This window comes from Sturnus vulgaris, chromosome 9 (assembly GCF_052056855.1).
Source record: "Sturnus vulgaris isolate bStuVul1 chromosome 9, bStuVul1.hap1, whole genome shotgun sequence".
Taxonomy (NCBI): domain Eukaryota; kingdom Metazoa; phylum Chordata; class Aves; order Passeriformes; family Sturnidae; genus Sturnus; species Sturnus vulgaris.
Genome location: NC_142251.1, coordinates 11,605,326 through 11,629,713, shown reverse-complemented (window position 1 = coordinate 11,629,713; position 24,388 = coordinate 11,605,326). Strand labels below are relative to the sequence as shown.

The 24,388-nt window shown below is 39.3% G+C and overlaps 1 protein-coding gene and 1 long non-coding RNA gene across 2 annotated transcripts in view; one reads left to right on the top strand and one right to left on the bottom strand.

Annotated features, from left to right (window-relative positions):
• The window catches only part of ST6GALNAC3 (ST6 N-acetylgalactosaminide alpha-2,6-sialyltransferase 3), a 215,756-nt gene extending 198,157 nt beyond the window's left edge, over positions 1-17,599 (bottom strand). Inside the window, exon 1 of the mRNA XM_088169819.1 lies at positions 17,378-17,599. Within this exon, the coding sequence (XP_088025945.1) occupies positions 17,378-17,395 (18 nt within the window). The 5' untranslated portion in view covers positions 17,396-17,599. The remainder of the gene's footprint in view (positions 1-17,377) is intronic.
• LOC148222809 (uncharacterized) lies at positions 16,668-22,245 on the top strand. Its single transcript, XR_015805370.1, has 2 exons — positions 16,668-16,793; positions 19,221-22,245. It is a non-coding gene; the product is annotated as an uncharacterized LOC148222809 (long non-coding RNA).
• Positions 22,246-24,388: the final 2,143 nt, after the last annotated feature.

Genomic DNA, 24,388 nt, shown 5'->3' with positions numbered 1-24,388 from the left:
ACTAGAATGTGGATATGCATGCAAACACACATTATAGGCCAGTATTACAAACAAATCTTCTTTAAATTGCACAAATTGGCCACTGATAGTGAGTCTGCAAAAACGGTAATAAAATTGATTCTGTGGCTGTGGGATCTTGTAATAAATTCTAGAACTTGTGTGTTTCATTTCTGTCTTTGTGCCAAAACAAAAATAAATAATTTACTTCCATAATCAGAGGATGCAAAGCATACAACTCCCACCATTTACAAAGTTTCTCTGAGAACCTGGACTAAGTTTAGGTTTCAGTCCAAACAGATGAAACATGGCAGTATATTAGCCAGAGGATGGTCATTTGAAGCCTTCCAGATGACAAATGGCAGCTGCTTACAAGAGAGCCAAAATCGCACGGAAGCAAAGAATTGTGACCATCATGTTAGACTGAATTCATTCTTCAGACACCAAGTGACTGACCTTTCATTCCAACAAACATTCTACAACTTTACCAGTAAGCACTTAAGCAGACAGTTGATTTTAAGCTATGGTGAACAAATGGCAAATAGAAGGAAAAAAAAAAGTTGACAATATATTTGCATCATAATCCTCAAGAAAAATTTAAGATGAGAACAAAGCAAAGCATTTCTCTAACTTGTCTGAAACCCATAAGACTTTGTTTGGGCACATCTAGCAGTTATAATCCACAAACAACATTGTACATTCGACAATTCCAGTAAATACAATGTTGTGAAATTCAAATAACACAGTCTTATCATGCACAGCTTGGCTTAAGCAGAACTCAGAGTTTCCTGAGCCTGCACTACAACCCTTGAGAAACAAAGAAAGGTATGGATTTCAGCAGAAACAGACAACTGGAATAAATCACTCCTATTTATCATACTCATATCTATTAATAGCATACATATCAAGCATTTCCTCACTCTTCCCTAATATTAAAGAAAACCTCTACAGAATTTCATACCAGTAATAAGCTATAAACCTCATTGCAGGTAGCCTCTCTTGTGTAATTACATCAAGCTTAACCTTCTTGGTGAAAAAGTTAATAACCCTGAATAAAGGTTTTAAATAGCGTCCTTTGGGAAAAATGGGGCAGGATGAGACAGTGAACTGCAGAAAGAAAAGCTGAAAAGGACTGAGTTTGCACTCACTCTTTCACAAACCATCACATTACTAGAGGCTCATCAGTTTAGCTAGATATTCCTGTCTCATTGAACATAGGCAGAAAGAATTACACTCCACCACTTCAGAAAATTCTCAACTGAGTGCATTATGCATGAACGAATTAAATTTAGGCTCTAGGACAAAAATCTCTGTCACATTAAAATTTGCTTGAAGGGTTGTATTTGGCAGAATTCTCAAGAGTAATGCAAATTGTAATTCCTTTCAGGAGAAGCTTGCACTTAATTGTAGAGACCTTAAAGAAAGATCAAGGATGCCATACTCATGATAGCCAAAGAGCAATTTGTGTCCTAAGCCAATTGGTAAATGGTTTCTCTACTAATGACAGAGGGGCAACTGCTTCCATTTCTTCAATCTACCCCTCCACATGCAAATTAAACTTCCAGCATTTTTACCTTCTGGAGGTAACACTGTATCTCTGCAAGATTAATGAAAGAACCAAAAATTCTTGGCCTGCCCACAGGTGAGGGTGATTCTGTTAACACAGCTATTAGACATGCTTCAGTAAATCCACTACATATGGTACACTACAATTAACGTTATGAATGGCAGCAGCAGCATTGAAGAAATCATAAAATTGAGGAATAATTAAGACTGGGACACCTCTGGAGATCATCCTGCCAAACCTTCTGCCTAAAGCAGACCTAATCGCAAAGTCACATCAGATTGCTCAGGGCCTTATCATGTCGAGTATTTCCAAGTATTTCCAAGGCTGTTTTTGCCAGGCCCCTGTGCCAGTAATATTCCAGTCTTGCTGTGTATTTTTCTCCTTATATTCAGTTGGAATTTTCCTTGTTGCAGCTCATGATGTTTCCCTGTGTTCCTGTGAGAAAAACCTGCTTCCATCTCTTCTAATCTTTCTGGAGGTAGCACTCTGCCAAAAGCTGCTTCCCAGGTCTTCGCTTTTCCAGGCTACACAAACCCAGTTGCTTCAGACTCACAAGATTTTTCTTTTCTAACATCTAGGACACTAGTGGGTGGTTATTTGCCTCCCACTATCCTTTGCAATGAATACACCTCAGACTTTGGGGACTTTTAATTTTAGTTCCTATTAAAAGAAGGCACACACATCCCAACTTCCCGTACACACAGACATGCCTGCTATTTGTTCTAGGGAATGGGGGCAGCGGACAGACTTCCATTGCAGTTGATCACAAAATCACAGAATGAACTAGGTTGGAAACAACCTTTGAAATCATCAAGTCCAACCTATGACCTAACACCTTCTCCTCAACTAAACCATGGCACTGAGTGCCACGTCCACTCTCTTTTTAAACACGCCCAGGGACAGTGACTCCACTGCCTCCCTGGGCAGATGATTCCAGTGTCCAGTCACTCTTTCAGTGAAGAATTTTTTTCCTGACATCTAACCTAAACTTTGCCTGGCACAGCTTAAGACTGTATCCTCTCGCTCTGTCAAGAACAAGAAGAGACCAACCTCCACCTGGCTACAACCACCTTTCAGGGAGTTGTAGAGAGTGATAAGGTTTGCCATGAGCCTTCTTTCTTCCAGGAGGAAGAACCCCAGCTAGACAACCCGAGATCCCTCAGTCGTTCCTCACAGGGCTTGTGTTCCAAACCCCTCACCAGCCTTGTTGCCCTCCTTGGGACGTGTCTGAGCATCTCAATGTCCTTGCTAAACTGAGGGGCACAAACTGGATCCAACAAATCTGTTCCATTTGTTTTGCCACACTTCAGAATTACTCTTGGCCTGTGGCCAGGAAAAGAGCAGGTGCGAGCCCTGATCTCCACTGGGTGCCTACACTTACCAGGGAAGAGGCAAGCTCTAGAAATCCATGGTTAAAAGCCTCTCTTTTGAAGAGAGGCCTTAATTAAGCCAGATGACAGGCTGTCATTACGAGCAGTGCCTTTGGGCAGCCTCATTTATTGAGGCTCCCCAGGTGCTCCCCATTGTTGGCTTCCAGAGAGCCCCAGCACAGCCCCAGCGGCCTGGCCCTGGCACGGCCCGGGGCTCTCGCTGCACACCATGGCCTCCATGGAGCACGGCTTGTCCCTGCACTGCCACAGGCAAAACAAAACAAAACAAAACATTTGGAGACGTATTTAGTCAACCAACACACATAAAACAAACGCTGCTGTAACATATAAAGGAGAAGCCAAGTTTTCTCTCCTCTCACAATTAAAAGAGTTCTGGAGCCCTGCTGATGCTGTCTGTGGCATTATGCATACAGTGTCGTGCAATCCCACCTGTGCCATCAATTACCAAAAGTCTAAGCTACAAATTAACACCAAGAAAACATTCAAAGCGCAGTCCCTCTCACAGTTCTGCAGTAAATCTTACTGTAGTTGCCCACACTTGTTTAGCGCTTCAACAGCAACAATCAGATTAAAATAGGGAAGAAAAAAAAAGACTACAATTCTGTTATTTCCTCCTAATGGTTGACATCTTACAGTCTGTGTATGGCTTATCTCAATTTCCCACTTCGGTGCTGGAGAAACCTCCCATCCACATTCAGTCAGAGACTGCCCCTGCTTTTGCCTAAGTTCCTACCACCACACTCAGCCCATCAGCCAAATTCAGAGAGGGATGATTGTCTTTCACAGCTCTCACTCCTATTTTCCCCCACATTGTGGGTCTGGGAAGAAAAGGATGTGCTCACACCTAGCTACTTGGGAGTCTGACTGATCAGTTAGTCAGTTGAGATACCTGACATCCTATTTTATTTAGGATCATTGTGCAGCTGGAAAGAAATTACCAATTGTAAAATTCTAGAGAGTAAGAAACCAAAACTTCAGATTTATGTTTAAGGTTGTCTTGTTTGCACCAGTTCTGCAAAGAAATAAAGCAATGTGCTGTAAAAACTAACTTTATCGTTCCTCCTTTTCATATAAATTTTCATATTCAGTCCCCTACGCAATATATGTTTTCCTGTTTATCGTTCAAATAAGCCTAATTTAAAATTCTAATGTAAAACGGACTGTGAAATCCATTAGAATATAACAGTACAAAGATAGAAGAAAATTTATAACTTTTCAAGTAACGTTTCTAAATACAACATAATTTTACTTCCAAATCATTAAAGTAGTTTTTCTTGTAATTTCCAGCCAAGGGCTTGTCACAGCTGATGATTAAGTTGCCATTCAGAGAATACCTTCAGGGATAGCCCAGGCTAATTCCCAGTTCTATTGCAATTGTTTGATAAGATGCACATAGCATTTCCAAGATTTCATTTCTGACTGGCAGAGTGTAATGAATTAGGAAATAGAAGTGACATTCCTTATCAAAACCTAACCCAACTGTCTATTTTTAGACCTGATTCCCATACTCAGCCTTCAGAAGATACTTTCATATAACTTCATTTAAATAACAGTAATACTTATCTATCTGCAGGCTGGCAATTCAAAGCATGCATTGGCCTTAATCTGCTTTGAATTAATCCTTTGCATCTGCTATTATAGTTCAAAGAAATTACTTCAATTAGGTTTAATTACTTCCTTCCACTGCTTTGGATACAGCCTTTATTATACTTCATTACCTTTCCTCATGGACTGCATGGAAAATAGATGCCTAATAGAAGTACAAAACCAGCAAAATTATTAAGCAAGTATATTACATATACATAACAAAACTGTACGTGTATCACGCTAATTAAGTTATTATCATAGTCTGCAATCATATAAATGGAATATTAGGAAGGAACTTTTCACAGAAGATCAGCAAAACCTGATTCATTCTCTGAAGTTTTTAATACTTTTCCTACTGAATTTATAATTTATTTTTAAATTCCTGAAAGGAAACATGCTTATTAAAGCACAAAAATAATTTATGCTTTTTGCTCTGAGGCATATTAAAGAACATCATCTAGACAGTGAGTTGGTTACCAATTACATTCCTCTGTACTCTGCCTGTCTAGTAGTTACAGAAGTATGCAAAATAGCTTTAGTCTTTCCAGTTGCCTGGAATACCATACCCATGATCTCACTTTTTTCCCAACTACAGATGGTAGGAAAGATGAAGTAAAGCAATGCTAGTGCTATGTAAGTAAAGCAATTTTTCCCTTTATGTTTGGATGAAAGGTCACAAGTGTTGATTTGAAAAACAAAGCATAACTCCTTTATATAAAATGATTAAACACTATTTTGAACCAAAACAATCCTATGTCCACTAAAGGGAAACATTAGATCGATGTTACCATAACATTTCTGATCCCAGAAATGAGACAACCTTTAATGGTCCCTTCCAACCCAAACCGTTCTATGATCCTATGAAAACAGCGATTTTTTTGTAGTTATTAATAAAATGCTGATAAACAATAAAACAAAAAACTAATAAACTACACAGTTGTTTACAGAACACTTTACTAATTGAAGAAATATATGACTAGCAATCACACATCTCAGGCTGCTAGAGTCATAGAGCTGGAGACTGAACAATTACAAAACTCATTTCCATTTAGCACAAGAAAATAAAAGAAAATAAATTTCCTCCCAGTAAATATTTTTAAAATCAATTGAATGTTCAGGTTTTTGTTTTATTTTAGTTCCACACAGACATCCCTCAAGCAGGCTTCCTTAGTTTTATCTAAAATACTGATGAGTTTTCCATTTTCCTTCTTTCAAGAATGCTTATTTCCATAAATGGATGACATTTTTCCATAGCTTGGTTTCCATAGCACTTTCATGTAATGCTTCACAAGACACTTTGCCAACACAAGGGTTGCTTAATGGTGCCATTAGCAAAATCCTGACAAGCCATGGTACCTTGCCTTGAGACGCAGAAGGAAATTCAACTCTGGCCTTATTCATGAGGGGCTTAGGACTTCCCATTGAGAGAAAGATGTGGCAGAAATCAAAAAACTAAAAAGGAGCAACACTGTCAAATCCCATTTTCCTTTCAGTGTCACTGATAACGTTTTCCTGCAGATTTTAAAGGTAAAAACAAGTTATAATCCATTTCCACAGTATCTGTGACCTGCATGCTATCTGCCTTTTGGGGGATGTGCTTTTCACTGTACAATTGTTCGTCACTGCAATGGCCTCAGGCAGATTTGAAACTGAGAATCTGAGGTAAAAGGCAAAATAGAGGAGTTCTAAGAGCTCTCACAGTTTGCATTCAGAATAAGTACACCAAAGTCAGCTTCTCCCCCTGGAATCAATGAATGGGGAGTGGTAATAAGGTCTCATGCAAGATTTCAGAGGAGAAAAAAGCACAGTCAATCTTCTTGTTAATTCGTAAGTGCCACCAAGTTTAATATTAGTTTCAGCAAATATCGAAAGCTGAATTTTCAGAAACACTCATTTTACAAGCCTCACCAAGAGGCAAAGAATACCATGGAAGTAAAGCTTTAATAAAATGCCAGCTGAGCTTCATCTCATGTCTCAAAAGCACGAGCAACCATGGGAGATAGCAGAGGAACTAACACATGGCCTTTCCAACAAGTGGTCAAACTTGGAATACCAATGGCATTTACTAAAACAACAAGGGAAACAAAATGTCTTCAGAATTCAGCACAACACAAGACCACAAGAAATTTCAGATGATTTTTTATTTGTCAGACAAGCATCACTCTTTCAATAAAGAACACCTACAGAGTAGTCACTGTTGTCTCTTGCTCTTGTAGGATCCAACAAGTCTAGTCTTGTTTGGCCACATTTTGCAACATATTGAAGTAGAGTGGACTTCAAATAGCCTCTCCAAGATCTCTGACTGACACAATAATGGGTAATCATTCAATCATTCTCTTAATTTAAAATTTTTTTCTGGGGGACACAGTGATAGAAATAAAATCTATGATCTGTAGAAATAGGAAGCATAAAAGCACAACAAACATTTTAAGGATACAGATATATATACACTCATTTGCTGAGTAAGAGACTGTATCTGAAGAAATAAAGGGCCTAAAAGCATAGATTCAACAGACAGAGTCACTAACTGTCTATTAGGCTGCTTGAGTACAATTACTATCTAAAACTACAGCATTTGTGCTATTAGAACACACTACTGCTTCCTAAATAAATTAGGCTCACATTCAGTCAAGTGTGGAAGTTAAGAATGCAAATATTTCATGGTACCTGGAATTTGTGCAGGGCTGCAGGGGAGGAGGTGGTGGCACCTATGGACATGGGAGATGGCCCAGGGGCATTATCCAAAGATAGCAAAGCTGGACAGTGTGGAAGCAGCTCACCTGGGAAAGGTTATACAGGTACTACAAGCCCAGGACAAACAGTGACCTCCATCAGGATCACATTAAGTAGGGAACACTCCCTCTTTTCCATTCTAGGCACACTAAAACCATATTCCAGCACTCAGCAGGCACTAATTTATCAAACTGTGCAAAGTTGCCTCCTGTGTAACTCAGGGCAGCAGGGCCTACACAGAATAAAGCTGAATTTCTGCTACAGAATGTCCCATTTAAATGGTGGCTAGATCCAAACTGGGCTTATTGCCTACATTGGCAAGCAATCTTTACTAAGAGTATGAGCTCCTACTCTTGCAGGAGTATTTTGGTAGAAGGAACCTCAAAGATTTCCTGAACCCTTCTAGGCTACTCTCTCATACTTGCACCACCTTCTCAGCTGGGCCAAATGCAACCCTGCAATACTCAGGAAACTAATTCACCTTTAAAATAACACTCAAGAAAGAAAAAAGAGTTCTTGCAATCCAGTTGTACTTTTAGTTTATATAACTGCTGTGCTGCACTGCAGAGGAGGAGGAGGTGAGCAGCTGTAGATGTCTTGCAGAGGCACCAGTCCATGAGCAGAGGGTGAGATGTGAGACATGCTGCTCCACAGGACACAGCCCATGTGCTGACTGTCTGACTCTTGGATTACACACTTGGCTCTTCTGTTCTTCTGGTTAAGGCAGCAGTCACAGACAAGGCGACTGAGCCTCCATATTTAAGATTCCCAACAGGAAGAGTAGCTAGAATGGGGGAAGATGGCATTTCCAGGTCCTCAGTTCCCTGTTTTCACCTTAAATAACCTGGTAAAACCACTAAGATACTTTAATCGGTTTAATGAAATATGAATGGGCAAGTGGCAGCAAACACAAAGTAAAAAAACACAGTATAAACTTCAATTCATAATAAGAGTTGTGAACTGTAGAGACAGATTTCCAGGTCCCTGTAACAGGTACAGAGAACTTAACATTGGCTTAGAGAACACGAACATTAAAGAAAGGATGCTCTTTAAGAAGTGTCCCCAAAAGGTGCCATTTCTTTTCTCTGGTTTGGAGTATTCTTTTCTCTTCCCACTGCCGTTCTTAAGAAAAACATTTAGCAGGGTAAAATTACTTCTTCTCTAAAAAATATTTTTATACGCCATGGAAGAAAATGAAAAGAAGACAGAAAAGGAATAGGTACACACACGGAGACAGCTGTCTGAAATTTTCTCTGTAATCATACGGAAAAAAAAGTTACAAAAGCTTTTCTTTTGGCAAAACTTCATTCCCCAGTTACTAAAGATGTGTCGTCCACTAGTTTTTTCCCCACATTCCACAGCTCCCAAAGATCCCACAGAATGACTCAATCTCATTCTCCATTCCATTTTTTAAAATGATGGGGTTTTTTGTTTCCACACAAGAAGCACTAATAGAAAGCTCTCTTCTGTTAACAGCTGATTTTAACATGCCTAGCTTCTCAGAGTTGAATGTAAACACAGGAAAACTATAACAGATCAGCTGACATGAAGTAACTTGTAAATAACTTACCCACATGGCTCAAAGGTCTGAGGTAGAAAAGTTTAGTAAAACCAGAAGGAATTTCAATAATCACATAAGCACCATTGTGAACACATATAACCTGGAATTAAAATATTTAGTCCTCTGACAAATGAAACCAAACAAAATTTTATAGGAACTTTATTCTGGTGTAACTGCATCCCACAGCAGAATGCAACACATCAAAACACAAAAGCCTCTAGTCTTTTTGAATTAATCTAAAAGATAAAGTGATTTCCACCTACGGAGAAGGGCCAGATCATAGTAATTTTGATGAGCACATACATAAAGCACAAGCACATAATTTTGTAATATAATTTAAAATAATGTAATAATAATTTTTGAAAATACACCAAGAAGCACTCTACAAGCTAGTAATAATACCACTGTATATATTAAAGGGTTAATAGATACACATTCTTATTTCTTAAATGTAATGGCAGCCCATCATTCCAAGAAAATAATTATGTTCAAATCTGGCTAAACAAAAGATTTGGAGGAAACTAAAAGCTGATAACTAATAAAAGGTTATGAAACTTAGAAGAAAAAAATTAATTGGTATTTGGTTTCTGGTATTTCCTATCTAGAACTGAATCACCAAACCTCATGAAACAAAGTTTCATCTTGTTGCATGCTCAGGGGGACATTCTCTTTGCCAAAGCCCTGGCAAACTTTTCCTAGTATTGAGATTATATATAATTTTAAGGAAAAGAATTTAAGAGAGAGACATAAGATACCCAATCCTACACCAAACCAACATTGCAAGGAACACATCATTAGAAGAGACAGGAACTATAAATAATTCATTCGCACATCTTCTAGACAAATTGCTGTTCTCATGAAATAAACATGTTTTTTTCTGATTACTTCCAACTTCTCCATACCAGTCATCCTACCTGCCTAGGCCAGCTTTTCTCTGCCTATTGTTAATGCAAATTGCTGAAAACATCTTTCATAAGAAGCTAGTGCTTCATTTAATTATTAGCAAGTGTAGTGCTCCCATGTTAATTTTACATGTCAGACATGCTATGCAGGTAAACAAGAACTGCTTAACAGGACTGCTTTTATATCACATGAACCATTGCTCCTGAACAGCATCACTTCTGGATCTCATCTTGTAAACCCTTTCAGTTCAGTTCCTGCCTCACCTTTGCTCTTCTTAATAGTAAATATGAAAAAGACTATCCAGCATGGTATTTTATCCACTTTCAAATACAGAAACGTAAAATTGTCATGTTTTTCAGGTGCTTCTGGTAAAATAATCAGAACCAAAATAACTGACATTATTTTAAATACAAATCCCATTAATATTAATTTTGTACTCACAACATAATTTTAGCTAGTTGACTGACTTAATTTTTTTTTAATTAGTATACCTGTACAGCTCTCAGAAAGCATATGAATGCACCAGCATAAGGATATCTTACTCAATATAACTTGGGGCACTGCAATCAAAAGCAGGTATGTAACCGTCTAAAGGCAGTATTTGCATAAGCACAGGATGTTCCTGAAGGGGCAGGCGGGAGTACAGAGAACAGGCAGCTCAATATTTAACATTTCCTGAGATCACACAAAGCAATTCTCACCTCATCCAGCCATAATGTATTCTGCCCACAGATTCAGGAACACAACACACATTACAGTCACACATTGTCCTTTTATACTTCCTATTCATAGAAACCAGTGAAGCCACTGGAGGAGCAGTGGCCATTCTTCTCTCAGGAGTCTGCAGGTTATTTACAAGAACCTCCACAAAAAAATGCAGTAGATGCAGCTTTTCCTCCAAAGCAACAGCAAATTAATTCCATATGAGTATTTGATGCTGACAACAGCAAGGCAGCTGCTCCCTCAGCTTTAAGGGATGACAGGCCCAAGGCAGAGCTTTGCTTATTTATTGAGAATATATCCAATAAACGGAGCTGCCTTTACCCACCTTGTTTACAGATCTCCACAAAGATCAATTTCTCCTAGCTCCTGGTCAGAGGTGTCAGAGAAGTCTCAATCACTAGTAAGATAAAACACACCTCCACCTCTTGTTACGTATGTGCACACTTCCAACCCTCTATGCTATGAATCCAGATATGGATGGGGAGTAGCTGATAGGCAGAAGAAAGTGTCATGGGTAACAACCACAAAAAAAGTTATCTGTTTAATATCTGAAAGTAAAACTAAAAATACAAAATAAATTTAGAATCAGTAATTTTTCTTGCACAAAATAGCTCTCTATATTACGGTAGAAGCTGCTCTAGGGAGCAGATTGGTCCAAAAATTATATTTATCCATTAGCTATCAGGAAGATAAAGAAATTCACTTTCCATTTCATGTGTAAGCATTTGACCTTTCCTCTCCTAAAAAACTTCTTTTCCTTTTTAAGCCACAGGAAAAAAAAATCCTCTTAAAAAAAAGTCAATTTGCTGCATAGATACTGCTTTCCTGGGAAAAGATGAGAGAACAAATCCTGGAAAGATCACTGTGTCCAGAATTACACTTCTGGAAGGCACATAAGATACTGCTGGAATGAAACATGGCAAAGGAACAGACAAAATGCTAAGAGCTCTGCCTTTTTAAATTAACCACACAGATGTTGTGATAGATGTGATTATAACCTAAAATATGGGGTCTTTTAGCTGCATTTCACACTCCCTTAAATTAATCATCAATGTTTGGCAAGAAAACAAGATGTGATTTTCTTTTGGCTGCCATATCACTAGAAATAGGCAATAGCACATCTGTCCTTTATCTCAAGGAATTTCAATATGTTATGTCAAAGTACAGCAATTTGCTGCTTTCTGTGATGGTTTATGTCATACTCTAACACGCCAAGTTATGTGGCATTCAGGACTTCAAAACCGAAATTAAAAAAAAATTTGAGACAAGTCCGTTTAATATGTGATTCTCTACCCCTGACAATCACAGAAGCACAGAATCGACTGGGCAATTTGGGCAGGGACACATTTCCTTAAACCAGGCTGCTCCAACAGCACACAAAGCCAGTGTGCCTCTGGTAGGGGGGCAGCCTAAAACATCTGGGTGACACATGCTTCACTGTTTAAAGATGAACTGCAAGGCAAAAACCTTTCCCCATTATTGCTTTATCAAATAACTACTAAAATGTATAAGATCCATCATAAATTCATGCTGGTTTTGTGGTTTTACTTTTCACACTTCCAAGTCAGACACAAATCTCCAGTTTTAAACCAACTGAAGTGCACTGAAAATTGGAAGTTTTCTTGGTTCAGCTGCATGGGCATCAAAATCAAATTCATTCAACCAAAGCAAGTCTTCTTGCACGACTAGACTGACTAGATGCTGTCTCTTTCTGGGAGGGGGTTAATGGATTATCCTTAAAATATGATTAGTTTAAGGTCATTGCAAGCAAGAGTGAAAAGTGGTTTTATACTTCTAAGAATTTAATTTCCCTTATATTTTCAAGAAGTGAACATAACAAAAAACAAATTACAAAAGTCCATGTACTGCACTCCATAAAATCTTACATGGCAATTAAGCACCACTGGACCATGATACAGCAAATCCTAGCCCTGCACATTGGGAGGTTCATTAATGCAGCTTCATTTACTTTGGAGCAATTTAGAGGTAAACAATGTAGAACCACCAAAAACTAAAAAAAAAAGTATTTTATTTAGAAACAGAATAATTGTAAGAAATGTACTTAAAATAGAAATATCCAATGGAGAAGGAGCATTAGAAAAAATTAAAAATTAAGTTAGCCAGTTTTGTTGGGTGGGGTGAAAAAGGATGGGAACATTAACCCATAACAAATGTGGAGTGATCCACAAAGAAAACCTGGTTATTACCTCAGAAATCCTGATTCTTCTCTCTAACTCCTTGTTGCATCCACCCACTAGTTTCCAGCTCATTTAGGCACATCTCATAAGGGGCACCTTTGCATATTTACAACTTCTCTCCCTAGAGATACAACCATACAATCCTAGGAATTATTCCAGTTATAAGAGAAATGCTGCAGCCCACAGAACTGTTGATCAGGTTAAGACAGGCTGAGGAGAGAGCTCACATTACAAACCTGCAGCTGGGAAATGCTGGGAAATGACCCATCAGTGCAGCATCCTCCCACATGGAGGGGAGGTCACCCTTGTTCCTTTTCCAAGGATGTCTCCATCTCTTGTTGAGTCAGAAAAAAGAGCACAGCATGAGAATCAAACAGGATCCAAGCACAACTCTCAGCACAGGAAAACGGATGGGTGCCATGCATAAACATTGCTGCAGGCAACTTAACAGTCAAGGCAGAATGTGAATTATGTTGGACCTGATTCAAGCAGGATATAGAGGTCAACTCTATGGAAATGCTTGCATCCTGCAAATCTCTAGTAGAGAATGGAATTATAGTGAGATTCAGCCTACCCTGCACAACAGAGCAGACTAAAATAGAGAACATGCCTTTGATGATATAGAAACGTGAGAGGAAATATCTACACTTATTGTCACGTACCTAGAGGTAAAAAAAAAATCCAATTAATAACTAAAAATCCAAGATTACAAGCATCCAAACACTGAGATCAGATCCTTTCAGACCTTCTGCCTCTCCCTCCTGAACTGCTACTTGCTAGGGTGAAAAATTCAGTGTAATGAGATCAACTTTGCTATTTTAGTCTCAAAAGTGCAGATGGAGCATATGCTTGTAGATAATAATGTTATCTGTATTACTGCAGTGTCTGAAGACCCCAATCAGACATAGGCCATTGAACACTGAGAAAAAACTCTCAAAGAAAATTCCTGACAAAAACAGTTCACTATGTGCATTAAGGGAAAATGCAACCTGTGAATTTAATTCAACCAGTGTAGATAGTGGAGAGGAAGCATGTAAAAGAACTGCAGAACACACAGGTACTGTCAACTTTCGACAGCATCCTGCAGAAGAGTCACAAGCCTGTGCTGAAGAGTTTGGTTTGAAACCTGTAAGTTATGCTTTGCAAAACAGTTCTTTCAATGTTTAAATTAGATTTTTAAAATATTAAAGAGGCTATGAATTTTAATTGGCCACCTGCTTACTTTGAGAGGACCCTCAATCAGCTGTGGTAATAAGAACATTGCCTCACATTATGCAAATAATATTCAAACCACAGAGTTTCACTGAAAGTTTGTAACCCCTGTTGATAGAAGGTCACATCCAGCCCCCAGGCACATTAAACCTTCGTTGTTCATTGCACAGTAAATACATAGCACACAAACCAGAAGGAAGTGTCTTCCTAGATTTCATTCTTAGTCCTCACTGTACAGGCCCATCACACACAGATTTTGTTTATTAAGCTCTACCACATTAAGCCTACACAGTTAAAATTGTACTCAGGTGACAACATAATCCATCTCCATCATCTTCTTCAAAACTTCCATTCAAAAAGAAGAGTTTGGGAACAGGGTAAGACAATCTCCTGCAAACTGCAGCATGTGCAAACTAAGTTACCTGTCCTGTTTGCTTTAAAATATCATGGGCCAGTCTTGACTGGGGGATATCATGGTTTTACAGAGTGTTATCATTCATGTTTTACCATAAAATGACACATACTTTGAAGTATTATGTTTCAATTATGCAGGAAATGGAGTATGAAGTAATTTACTGAGTGAAATCTGTCCTCATTTTCAAGAGTCACTGGCTGATACAGTGGAATTTAGGGACTTCAATATCATTAGGGACAAGAGTGACTGCATAACTAGTAATCAGTGCTAATCTAGTAGCTGGCAATGTGACATGCAGCTGCCATACTAAAAAGCATAAGATCAACTATTTGCTTCCAAAAAATGCCTACACTTGATTCACCTATTTGCCGTGATTTTTAAAGTCTTGACAGAGAAAATAAAAACACATCATGCACTTCAGAACTTGCATCTTTCCCTGTTTTTCTTTAACAAAAGAGAGAATGCCTCAAAATATTAATTTCACCGGCTTTATTGAGAATGCCCCACTACTGACCAAGCTTCTGGAGCCACGATCAGTAACAGCCCCATCACTCTTACCTAGGAAGAGTGCACAACAAACACCAGGGAGACAGCAGGCACCCTTAGGGAGAATCCCCTTCCAAAGCATTTTTGCACAGGCTGCACACAGAGATTATTGCATGCAGTAGTCATAGCATAAGCAGATGTTCAGATCTAAAGGTGATGCACCTCTTCTAACACACTCTTAGCCACTCTAAGTAGTTTCAGTTAATTATTAACTGCCATCCCTGTTCTTTGCACTTTATAGACACCTCTATCCAACTGCATTTCTATTAAACTCTCGATCATATGGAACTCCAATATTCAACAAATCTCAACAGCACTGTCAGGAGGTTAAAAATCTAGGAAGGGAGGAGGGTAAGTCACAAGGCAGAGTCAGAGAGACACTCAGGGCTGAAGTGGAAAGGATGCACAGTTGTTCTGGCTTCCCATCGACTGTGACACCACTTACTCCAACTCTATATCTACACATTCCTGGGGTTTTTTTTCCTGTTTCCACACAAGCTCAGGACAAACCCTAGGGAAAGGAGAAGTGTGTAGCTAACACGTTTATATTTTCAGGAAGAAAGGAGCTTAGTGTCATGTCAAAATATACATATTATTTTGAATTTCCTTGTTAGGAAAAAAGCTGTAGACATTACATTAAAAACTTATATACAAGTAAGTATCTTGAGCTAGACATTTAAATTACTCCTGTGGGATGTTTGTCTGAGAAAATCCAGCTTGCCTTGTGGCAATGCTAATCTTCTCAGATCTGTTTCACTTTTTATCCTTGCACCTGCCTGTATTAACAAGATTAGGAATTAAACTGGAAGAGGGCTGTCTGTCAAGGAATACCAATTAAACTATTGATTTAATCATCAGAATAACAATCAAATGGAGTTCCTGGCCCAGGCAAACAGAAGGTTTTTATTACATTACAGTTCAAACTCTAAGTCATGCTTGTCGCAGGCTATGTCACCAGGCTCCAGAGGAAACAATTAGGAGGGCAAAAGAGAAACTGGAGTTTTCTTGTAAAAGGTTCTTATTTAACTCTTATGGCCAAAAGGAAAATTTTGCATTGATCTTGCCACAGACTTAAAAAAAAGAAATTCTGTTTTCTGGAACACTGGCAGATCCAACCTAAGTCATTTAGGGAGTGTTTAAAGAGGAGTTTACATGCTCATCTTTGTGAAACCAGGCTCCATTCGCAGAGCTCACATCTTCTCATCTCAAATCACAACTCTCAGTTGCACTACTGCTGCCTGACTAAAGGAGTTTGTTACCATCTAGCTCCAAGCAGAATCTGCTAGTTTAGCAAAGTTTTTGCACTCGCAGGAGACTTTGCCATATTTATTAACATAAGCTACCACAACCTACAAGACAGACAATTCAAAAAAACATCCACATACCACTAGCTGAGAATGAATGAACGAACGAATCAGGAAAAGAATGACGCGAAATAACAAGATTTTTTTCAAAGTTAAATGCTCAAAAGTAGTGCTAAGGATTGGATTCATGGAGATACCTAAATGTTCATTATCCAGAAGCTGTTTGAAAGTTTTGCAATATATCCACTTCGTTAATACACTGAAAGCAACTGTTATGACAGACCATCGCAAAGTTTGAGATAATCAACTCTATGCTAGAAGATCAGATTGCAAACAACAAAGAACTCACAGATCAGTTTTAGTTGCTAAAAGAAACAAAGCGCAAATATACACAAAGTATGCACAGAAAGCAGCAAGGCAGATAACAAACGGAGCTGAAGCGGAGCGCTCCGAAGCGGGGCACAGGAGAGTGACCCCCGCAAGTGACAGCGCCGCAAGGAAACAAACGCGGCTTGTTCTCCACTGACCGCACTTCCGCCTCCTCCCCTCCCATTCAATCCCAGCCACTGATGCTCCCTCCATCTCCATGGCAGGCGGGCTCCAAATACTTTTACCTCGGTGAGGGAAGCAGGCTGGAGAAAGCATGTGATCACACGGTAAGTTTATGCTTGTATTTGCTGGCATGAAGGGGGGAAACCCGCTATCAAATAGATTGTTAATTAGAAAATGCGGTTAAATACTGAGTTTGATTGTGTGGAGCATGTGGATCTGGAGCGGATTCAGCAGGGGAGCGTGTGCTTAAGGAGCAACTGGGACAGCTGTGGACATCTGCAGCCGTTGCTTTAAGAGCAGTAAATGCTGCATGGTTAGAAAAAGAAAATAAGTTGCCCGTTTTGTCCTTTGTACTGGAAGTCTGTTGCCCAAATGCTATTGCTCCTGAAGGAATTCAGTGTAGACCAAGTCAGCTGAGACAAACCAGAGCCCGTCTCCCCCCTCCCATTATTCGGTACACACTTCTCTTCCCGCTAGCTCACAGTTCTGACAATGCAGGGAAAAATGAGAAAGAATGGCAGAGGAAAGCAGAGCACAGCTGTGCTTGCAGAATCTCTCCATATTCATTTACCAAACAAAGCCAGTTTTCAAAAAGACAACGACGATGCAATAGGACTATACCAAATCCATGCCTCTGAGCAGCGAGGGGCTATCTAACAATGCATTCAAGCAACAGATAGAGATTTACCTTCAAAATGCAGGCCATGTTCTTTCTCTATCCTTCCTACCAAGGAGCAGCAGGATTCTACTTTGTGAGCAGCAGTTCCAGTGTCAGGCAAGAGGCTGGTAGAGCTGCAGAACTGCTAGAGCCTACATTCCTGTAGATCCAAATAAAGGTACCACGCATCCAGGCTCCGTTAGTCATATTAGTCTTTTTCTGCCCGGTTCGTCCCACCCATGGGCTCCTGCCACTGGCTGGGAGCCAGCCCAGCGCCGCCCCTCCATCACATGACCGGGTTTGATTCATGGCTCCAGCGTGTGCTCGGCGGCTCCGGGACCCTCCCGGGCAGCTCTGTACCTACGAGCAGCGCCCTGTGCCTTGCAGGGGCTCTGCACTGCCTGCGGATCAAGTGCCGTGTTTATAATTAATCCCTGCGCAGCCCTCTCGGTGTGCTCCGGAGACGGCTGCTCACAGTCGGGCAGAAGAGTCCAAACTCTCTCTGTTACTGGGGCTGTAAAAATCCTTACGCTGCTTGTTAGAGTGCAGTGTTGTTTTACGTTCGGCCCTTTTCACCGTACAGCAGGCTTCCCTTTGTCTAAATTGCTGCCCTGTGAGAAATAATCATTATTAGCAACCGGCCCAAATATCCCAAGAGAGGCGTTTGCATTGTGCTGTGCACGCCCTTTGGAGTAAAGAGCTGGCATCCATCACAGGGAATGGAAAGCTTGGGTTCGTTTGTGAGGTTTTTTGCTTGTGCAACTTTCTTTGGACCTTGTTAAGATAATAGGGTAAAGTGCAGATGAATACATTCAGCTGTTGAAGTAATCTTTCAATTAACATAATCTCATCAAACTCAAATTCTTCTCTTATATAACATACCCTGTATATCATAAAGGTTTTACTTCATATTTGTCACTTCTCCTGCAGTCTCTTTCTCCCTTTTTACACTTTCTCAGTACTTCTCATGACTTCATCTTGGAACCCTTTGCATTTTCTGTACTTGGCACCTTCCCTGTATTCCTTTTGTGCCACATTGCTTCACTCCTGCTGCTTTGGTACCAAAGGCTCTCTGGCTCCCTTAATGAATTCCTTGTAGTGGGTGTCTTCATCCTCCCTGCAGCAACTCAGGGTACCTGTTTACAGGTAGGCAATACTCTCCAGTTCATGTTAAGGGAACCATTTACCACAGAGCCCCTCAAGGTGTGGCAGCCAGAAGGGGTTAGTGCTGTGCTGCACATTTAACATTTAATAACCAATACTGTTCCCTGCCTGGCAAGCCTCTCCTATGCAGGTGCAATCCCTCAGACAGTAAGTAGGTCCAAACTAAAGGAACTACATGTTCTCATCTGTATGCAGGGCAAATCCTCCCCCAGAAAGGGCCTGGGGGGATTTCTCCTGATCACACTCCTTAGCTGCCTTCCTGTGCATTTCCAGAGGAGATGTCAATGTGTGTTTGGCCTTTGCATCAGCATCCAAAGTGCTGAACTCTTACACAGGTCCTGCAAACTCCTCAGCACCTCTCACCACTGGAAATCCACTTCCTTGTTCAATTACAAATCTTAAGCTGAAAACTGTAGTATTGCTGGGAAGACTAATGGAAAAGAACTCCGTGAAGTTTCTGTGTTGACTAATTTAAGGAAATATCTAAATGACAAGTCAGTGGAAGAAGGTGGTAAAGGAGGGACTTACAACCTTTTTTTATTAGAAGCTACCACCAACCAGTGTTAGATCATTCTGGATAGCAATTCCTGTGGTTTTTAAGTACTAGTTATTCATAAGGAGTTTTGTAATAAAGCTTTCTTAGTGAGTAAGATAAATAAATAGTTCATTATTTCCTGAATAAAAAATAATTGTGTATTTTTCTCTCCAGCAGTCAAGAATCTAGTTTTCCACGGAGTGAAACTATTCCTTTCACCTGTGTGGTGGGGATGGAAGAAGTTTTCATCTTCAAATGAAAAATATTCCACCCCCTTCCCACCTTCTACCTTACCAGTTCTGTAAAGAATAAAAGGAATGAGACTGGAGAGAAACCATCCTGGAAAGGTCAACCATTTCAACATGTCCAAAGCATTGAGGGATTTCCAGTGAATTATATTCCTTAGGGAAAGGCAGAGGCATGAGTAGTTGTCTTGTTTTAAGCATCTCTGACATGCCTTGATTCTAAACATCACATCAGACAAAATGTGGTGAACTTTGACTTTTAGACTTTTCGTAAATTGATATTAAAAATATTTCATCATTACTAGACATCAGCAACAGCTATCCTTCCCTCTTTCTTTCAGGAGGGATATGAGATTTCACTTTATTTTCTCCTTGGGACAAAACTGAAGGTGTGACTAGAGCTGACATCACCACAAAGAGCAACACAAAGTCCAGCCTTAGACTGAGCAAATTTCACCTCAGAAACTACACAAGGAAAGGCATCTACCAAATTATAAAAGCAAAGAGCCATTGTAAGCACATCATTCCACGAGTCTCATGAAGTGCTTCACCTGAACTTATGATACTCTTGAAATCAGCTTTAGGCCAAACATAGCTCACATAAATTTCAGTCGTGCTTGCAGCTTTCTATCCAAAATTAACACGGTTGTTGTTGCCTGGTGGGGATGTCAAAGGCAGTGTGAATCTGCTTTTCAAGTCTGAGTCATTGTGACAGGCCACACAAAGTCACTACTTGTACTTCTGAGGACAAAGACCTTGCATGTTTTCCGTCTAGTCCAAACCCTTCTGATAAATTCCTATGGCGACATAACCTTGGGAAAAATATGGTTGTGTGGGCAGCAGTCCTTTTCAGTTCTAATTCTTAAAAACTAATTCTGTCATAAGAAATCAATCCTTTGTGGAGAAGGCTAGTTAAACCTTAATTTGCAGAGATTATTTCAGCTACACAATCGCAGCATCCAAGCAGGAGTGTGTAATGCCAGTGTGGGTAGTTCTGCTGGGCAGGCTGTGCCATGAACTGTTGGTTTGTTCAGTGCCTGATGAAGCTGCACTTTCACCTGTGGTAACAGCTTCAAAGCCAAAACCTCGCAGATTTAAACAGTAAGTTAATGTTTTAGTTGCACATCTGTATTTTAAAAGTGCAGGCTTAGAGAAAGTCTTAAAGCTATTGTCTCACTGATCATTGAAATCAGACACTTGTTCACGTAGTGAAAATGTGCCAAAAAGGAAGAACCTATTCTTACACTTGCTGCCACTACAAAATTTTATCAGACAAGGATGATACAAGGTGGCATTTTTCACCCTTCAGGTGCAACCCGAGTCAGTGGCAGAGTAACAGATCCTCTCTGCTGTTATCCAGAGATCTCATCTTCCCAGCCTTCTGTATCAAGTTATCCTTACCTCATGTAACTCACCACTCTAAGAAATTTAGGGTACCCAGCAGTCCAATGCCATGGCAGAGGTAGAGGATGAGATCAGCAGGTTATGATTTGAACAGGAAATCTTACCAGATTTTCCAAATGCTACATGGAATTTTAATTTAAAATTCTTAATGATGCTGATTTTCCAGGTAAGAAAAAAGGCTTAATAAAGCCTGAGTACTTCATTTTAGAGGTGAACCTCTGCTGCATTCTGGAGTGCAGAAGCTGAGGAGAACAGGTGAGGCTTGTTACTGCCTAAATTCCACTGTTACTTTTCATAATATCCTTACAGCTTAAAGCAAGCTTGCCATGTGCACGTTGCTGAAAGAGTCAGTATATATTGCCCTGCCCAGCTTCCTTCTCAGCACAATTCATCTGAACCTTATTCAGCTGCAGGACAACCCAGAGCCATTAAAAAAAAAATTTAGTCATGGAATAGTTCTGCATGTCTCACTGGCAGGAGACAAGGATTGCTCAGCACCATTCCTGCTATTCAAAATTCAGCTCATCACCTCACTATTACTCAGTGTCATGGAAACAATTTAGCACAGCCACACAGCACTTGCAGACCTTGCATGTTCTGGTGTTCCCCCAGACCCATTCTAATGCACAGACAAACACTCAAATCAAGGCTTCCCACCTTTCTTTCAACTAAAAATTATATTTAAAAAACAACCAAACAAAACCAACAAAAACAACAACAAATAAACAAAAAAAAATAAAGCGAAAATAGACCCCCAAAACCAATAAAAAATCAAGTGTTGGCCACACCTAACAATACATGAATAATCAGAGATTAAAACACAAAGGTCTGTAGAAGTTCCTGGAAGCAGAAAAAAGCAAACCCTACAAATCAGTAATCTTTTCAGACTGTTGACATTTTCTTTTCAATGCATACTCAACTGAGAGCTTCAGGTTTCTGTTTTCAAAGATGATTAGTAACCAGTGATCATTTTACACTGAACTACAGATTGTTTGGCTTTTTTTTTATATAAATGAAAAAGTGTATATCATCTGTTATTTGTATTTATTCTTTAAATGTGTTTTAACAGAATGGATTTTTTTGAATGCAGAGGGAAAAAAAACCAAAACAAAAAACAAAATCCCCACATGCTTAGAGAAGAACAGTGTCTGTCCCAGACAGCTTTCCTCTAATTAAAACAGACTAAGTAACTCTTCAGAGTGCTGTGTCTGCTTATGCCACCAGATGTTTTGCCTGTATAAAAATAGTACGATAAACAAATTTATAACTTGCTGCAGTCTCCAGGAGAAGAAGACCCACCAGTAATATTCTGAAGGGCGTTCAAAAGCTAAATGATGTGTTTGAAAATGTGCTGTCATTTGCAGGTAACTGCTGAATAGAGGATATGGTTGTTCAATAGGCATTTCTTGTACATTCTTCAGTAAAGGATGTATTTGGTTTCTCCACTATAAAGTTTTTACATTCTTTGCTCTACTAGCAATGTTTTACACTCCAACTGTTTTTATGAGATGTAACTAACACCAGAAAAAATCTGATACTGTTTCACACTGCAATATGGTCATGTCAGTTTATTCTCTAATGAGATTTTATCCCAGAGAATATAGCTGTGAACATAAAAGGAGTTTAGGATAAAGAACCGTGACAACTTCAATCATGGCGTGGAAGGCCTTAAATTAGAACAAAATATAAAAGCAGCATTTCAGCTTAGGAAAATGCCTCTCCTGAACTAAAGAGGAAGGGACATACTCTGCCTCGTTCCTCCAAAGATCCAGCCTGCTTTTGTGAGCTAAGCTCTGTCATTACCCAAACGGTTTGTCTTTAAAAAAAAAACAAACAAACCTCTCCCTCTCTCTTCCCAAGGCTTTATCTAATGTTTCTTTGCACTTGAAAGGAAAAGCTTAAAAGTGCAGCAGAAAAGACAAATATAATTAATTCAGGAATGAATTAATTTTGGTGCAGGGCAGGGGAGGGAAGGGTGGATTTTTACACCACTCTCAAGTAACACCTAGAGGGTCTCAACCCCAGCAATGTCAGATCTAAGCCACCCTGTTCAGCAACATCCTGCTCACACCATCACAAAACAGGATATAAACTAGCCCCGAGTGTAACTGATGGTCTTGTTTCAGGAAATGGTATGAATTAGCATTATTTTAGCATGCTATAAATCTATCTTTAACATGATTACCATAATCTCAGGAATATAAAAAAGGTTTTCACAGATCTTTTTTTCCTGTCTTGGCCATGATGTTTAGACATGCAGAAAAGAATTTGATTTGTGCAACCACAAAAGTAAGCAACATTTTCTTGGTAGCAGAGGTGTCATATGGGGAGTTGTACAGAAGATGATCAGACAGTCACAAAAAAAACCTATTCCTGTTTTTAAACCTCATTCTGTACTTGATTCCTGATTATGAAACCAATTGAACTATACTGAAATCTAACTGTACTCTTTCCATTAAGATTCTCTCTGTGAAATCCTGTACTTGGCAAATTTAATGTCTTACTTAGCCATGGCATGTGAGCAACAGCAAAAGCTGCTTATAGATCTGGAATCATGAGCTTTACTCCTCTGAATCCAAATAAACCTCTACCCTACTGCCCTGTTAAATACACACCCTCCTTGGAGCCTTCAGAGGATCTAACCAGCCATTATGCTGTGCCCTAATGCCAACAGATTTCACTCCACCAGCTATACAGTGAAGAAAATATCTTGTTATTGAAGTTGTTTTCACCCATAAAAGATGCCAGTAGCAAAGCATTTCCATACTTTGATGAGTCCATCTCAAACTATTAAAATGTGTCCTCAAGGAAATCACCTTTACATATTTTGAAAAATCTGACAACTCTCATAAAAATTTTTAACAAAATCTACCCCATGCAATTGTTTTAATTAACAATTTTACAAGTTTACAGCTGACAGCAGTTTCACCTTTGACAGTAGTCTACACTGCTGTGTAATTGTGACTGAGAAAATAAAAATATGCATGTATAAGGGGATCTTAACGTGTTTAATAAATTAAAGAACTTGAATATTGCCTTGTTGGACCATATAGTAACCTTGAAGTTAAAGTTGCAGCACTGAACACAAGACTAAAGAAATACAGGAATTCAGCCTGAGTACAGATCTGAGAATTGTTCAATTACATCATCACACCCTTCTTTCCCCAAAGTAAGTTTTGGGGTTGTTGTTTGGTTTTAGGTTTGTTTGGGATTTTTTTAGTTGGAGTGAGGAAGAGAGGTTTGGGTTTTTTTTCCATTTGTCCACTTTTTCTAGTTCAAAAGATGAAACTTCCAAAAGATGAGTTTGAATCAGCATTACATGAATATGCTGTTTCCTACAGGATCACTGCTTCATTTACTGGAAAAAATGATACCATGCATTTTAAAGAAAAGCTGCAGAAGTCTGATGATTTAAATCATTGAAAGCTGCTATGGATTTTGAACTTGTCTCTAACAGAAATCCACTGCAATGGTCTTTGATTTAATAGCTAGGCACTGATATTATTTTCCCTCATTTTCTGGATTTGGAATTTGAAACCACAAGGGCTTATTTAGCAATGCAGTGGGTACTTGCAGCTGCAATTGAAGGTAATAGGAGTTACATTTTGATCATATTAATTGATACATAATGCTGAGCACTATGAACAAAAAAAAAAAATCTTAGGCACCCAATGTTGGACAGCAGCATAAAAG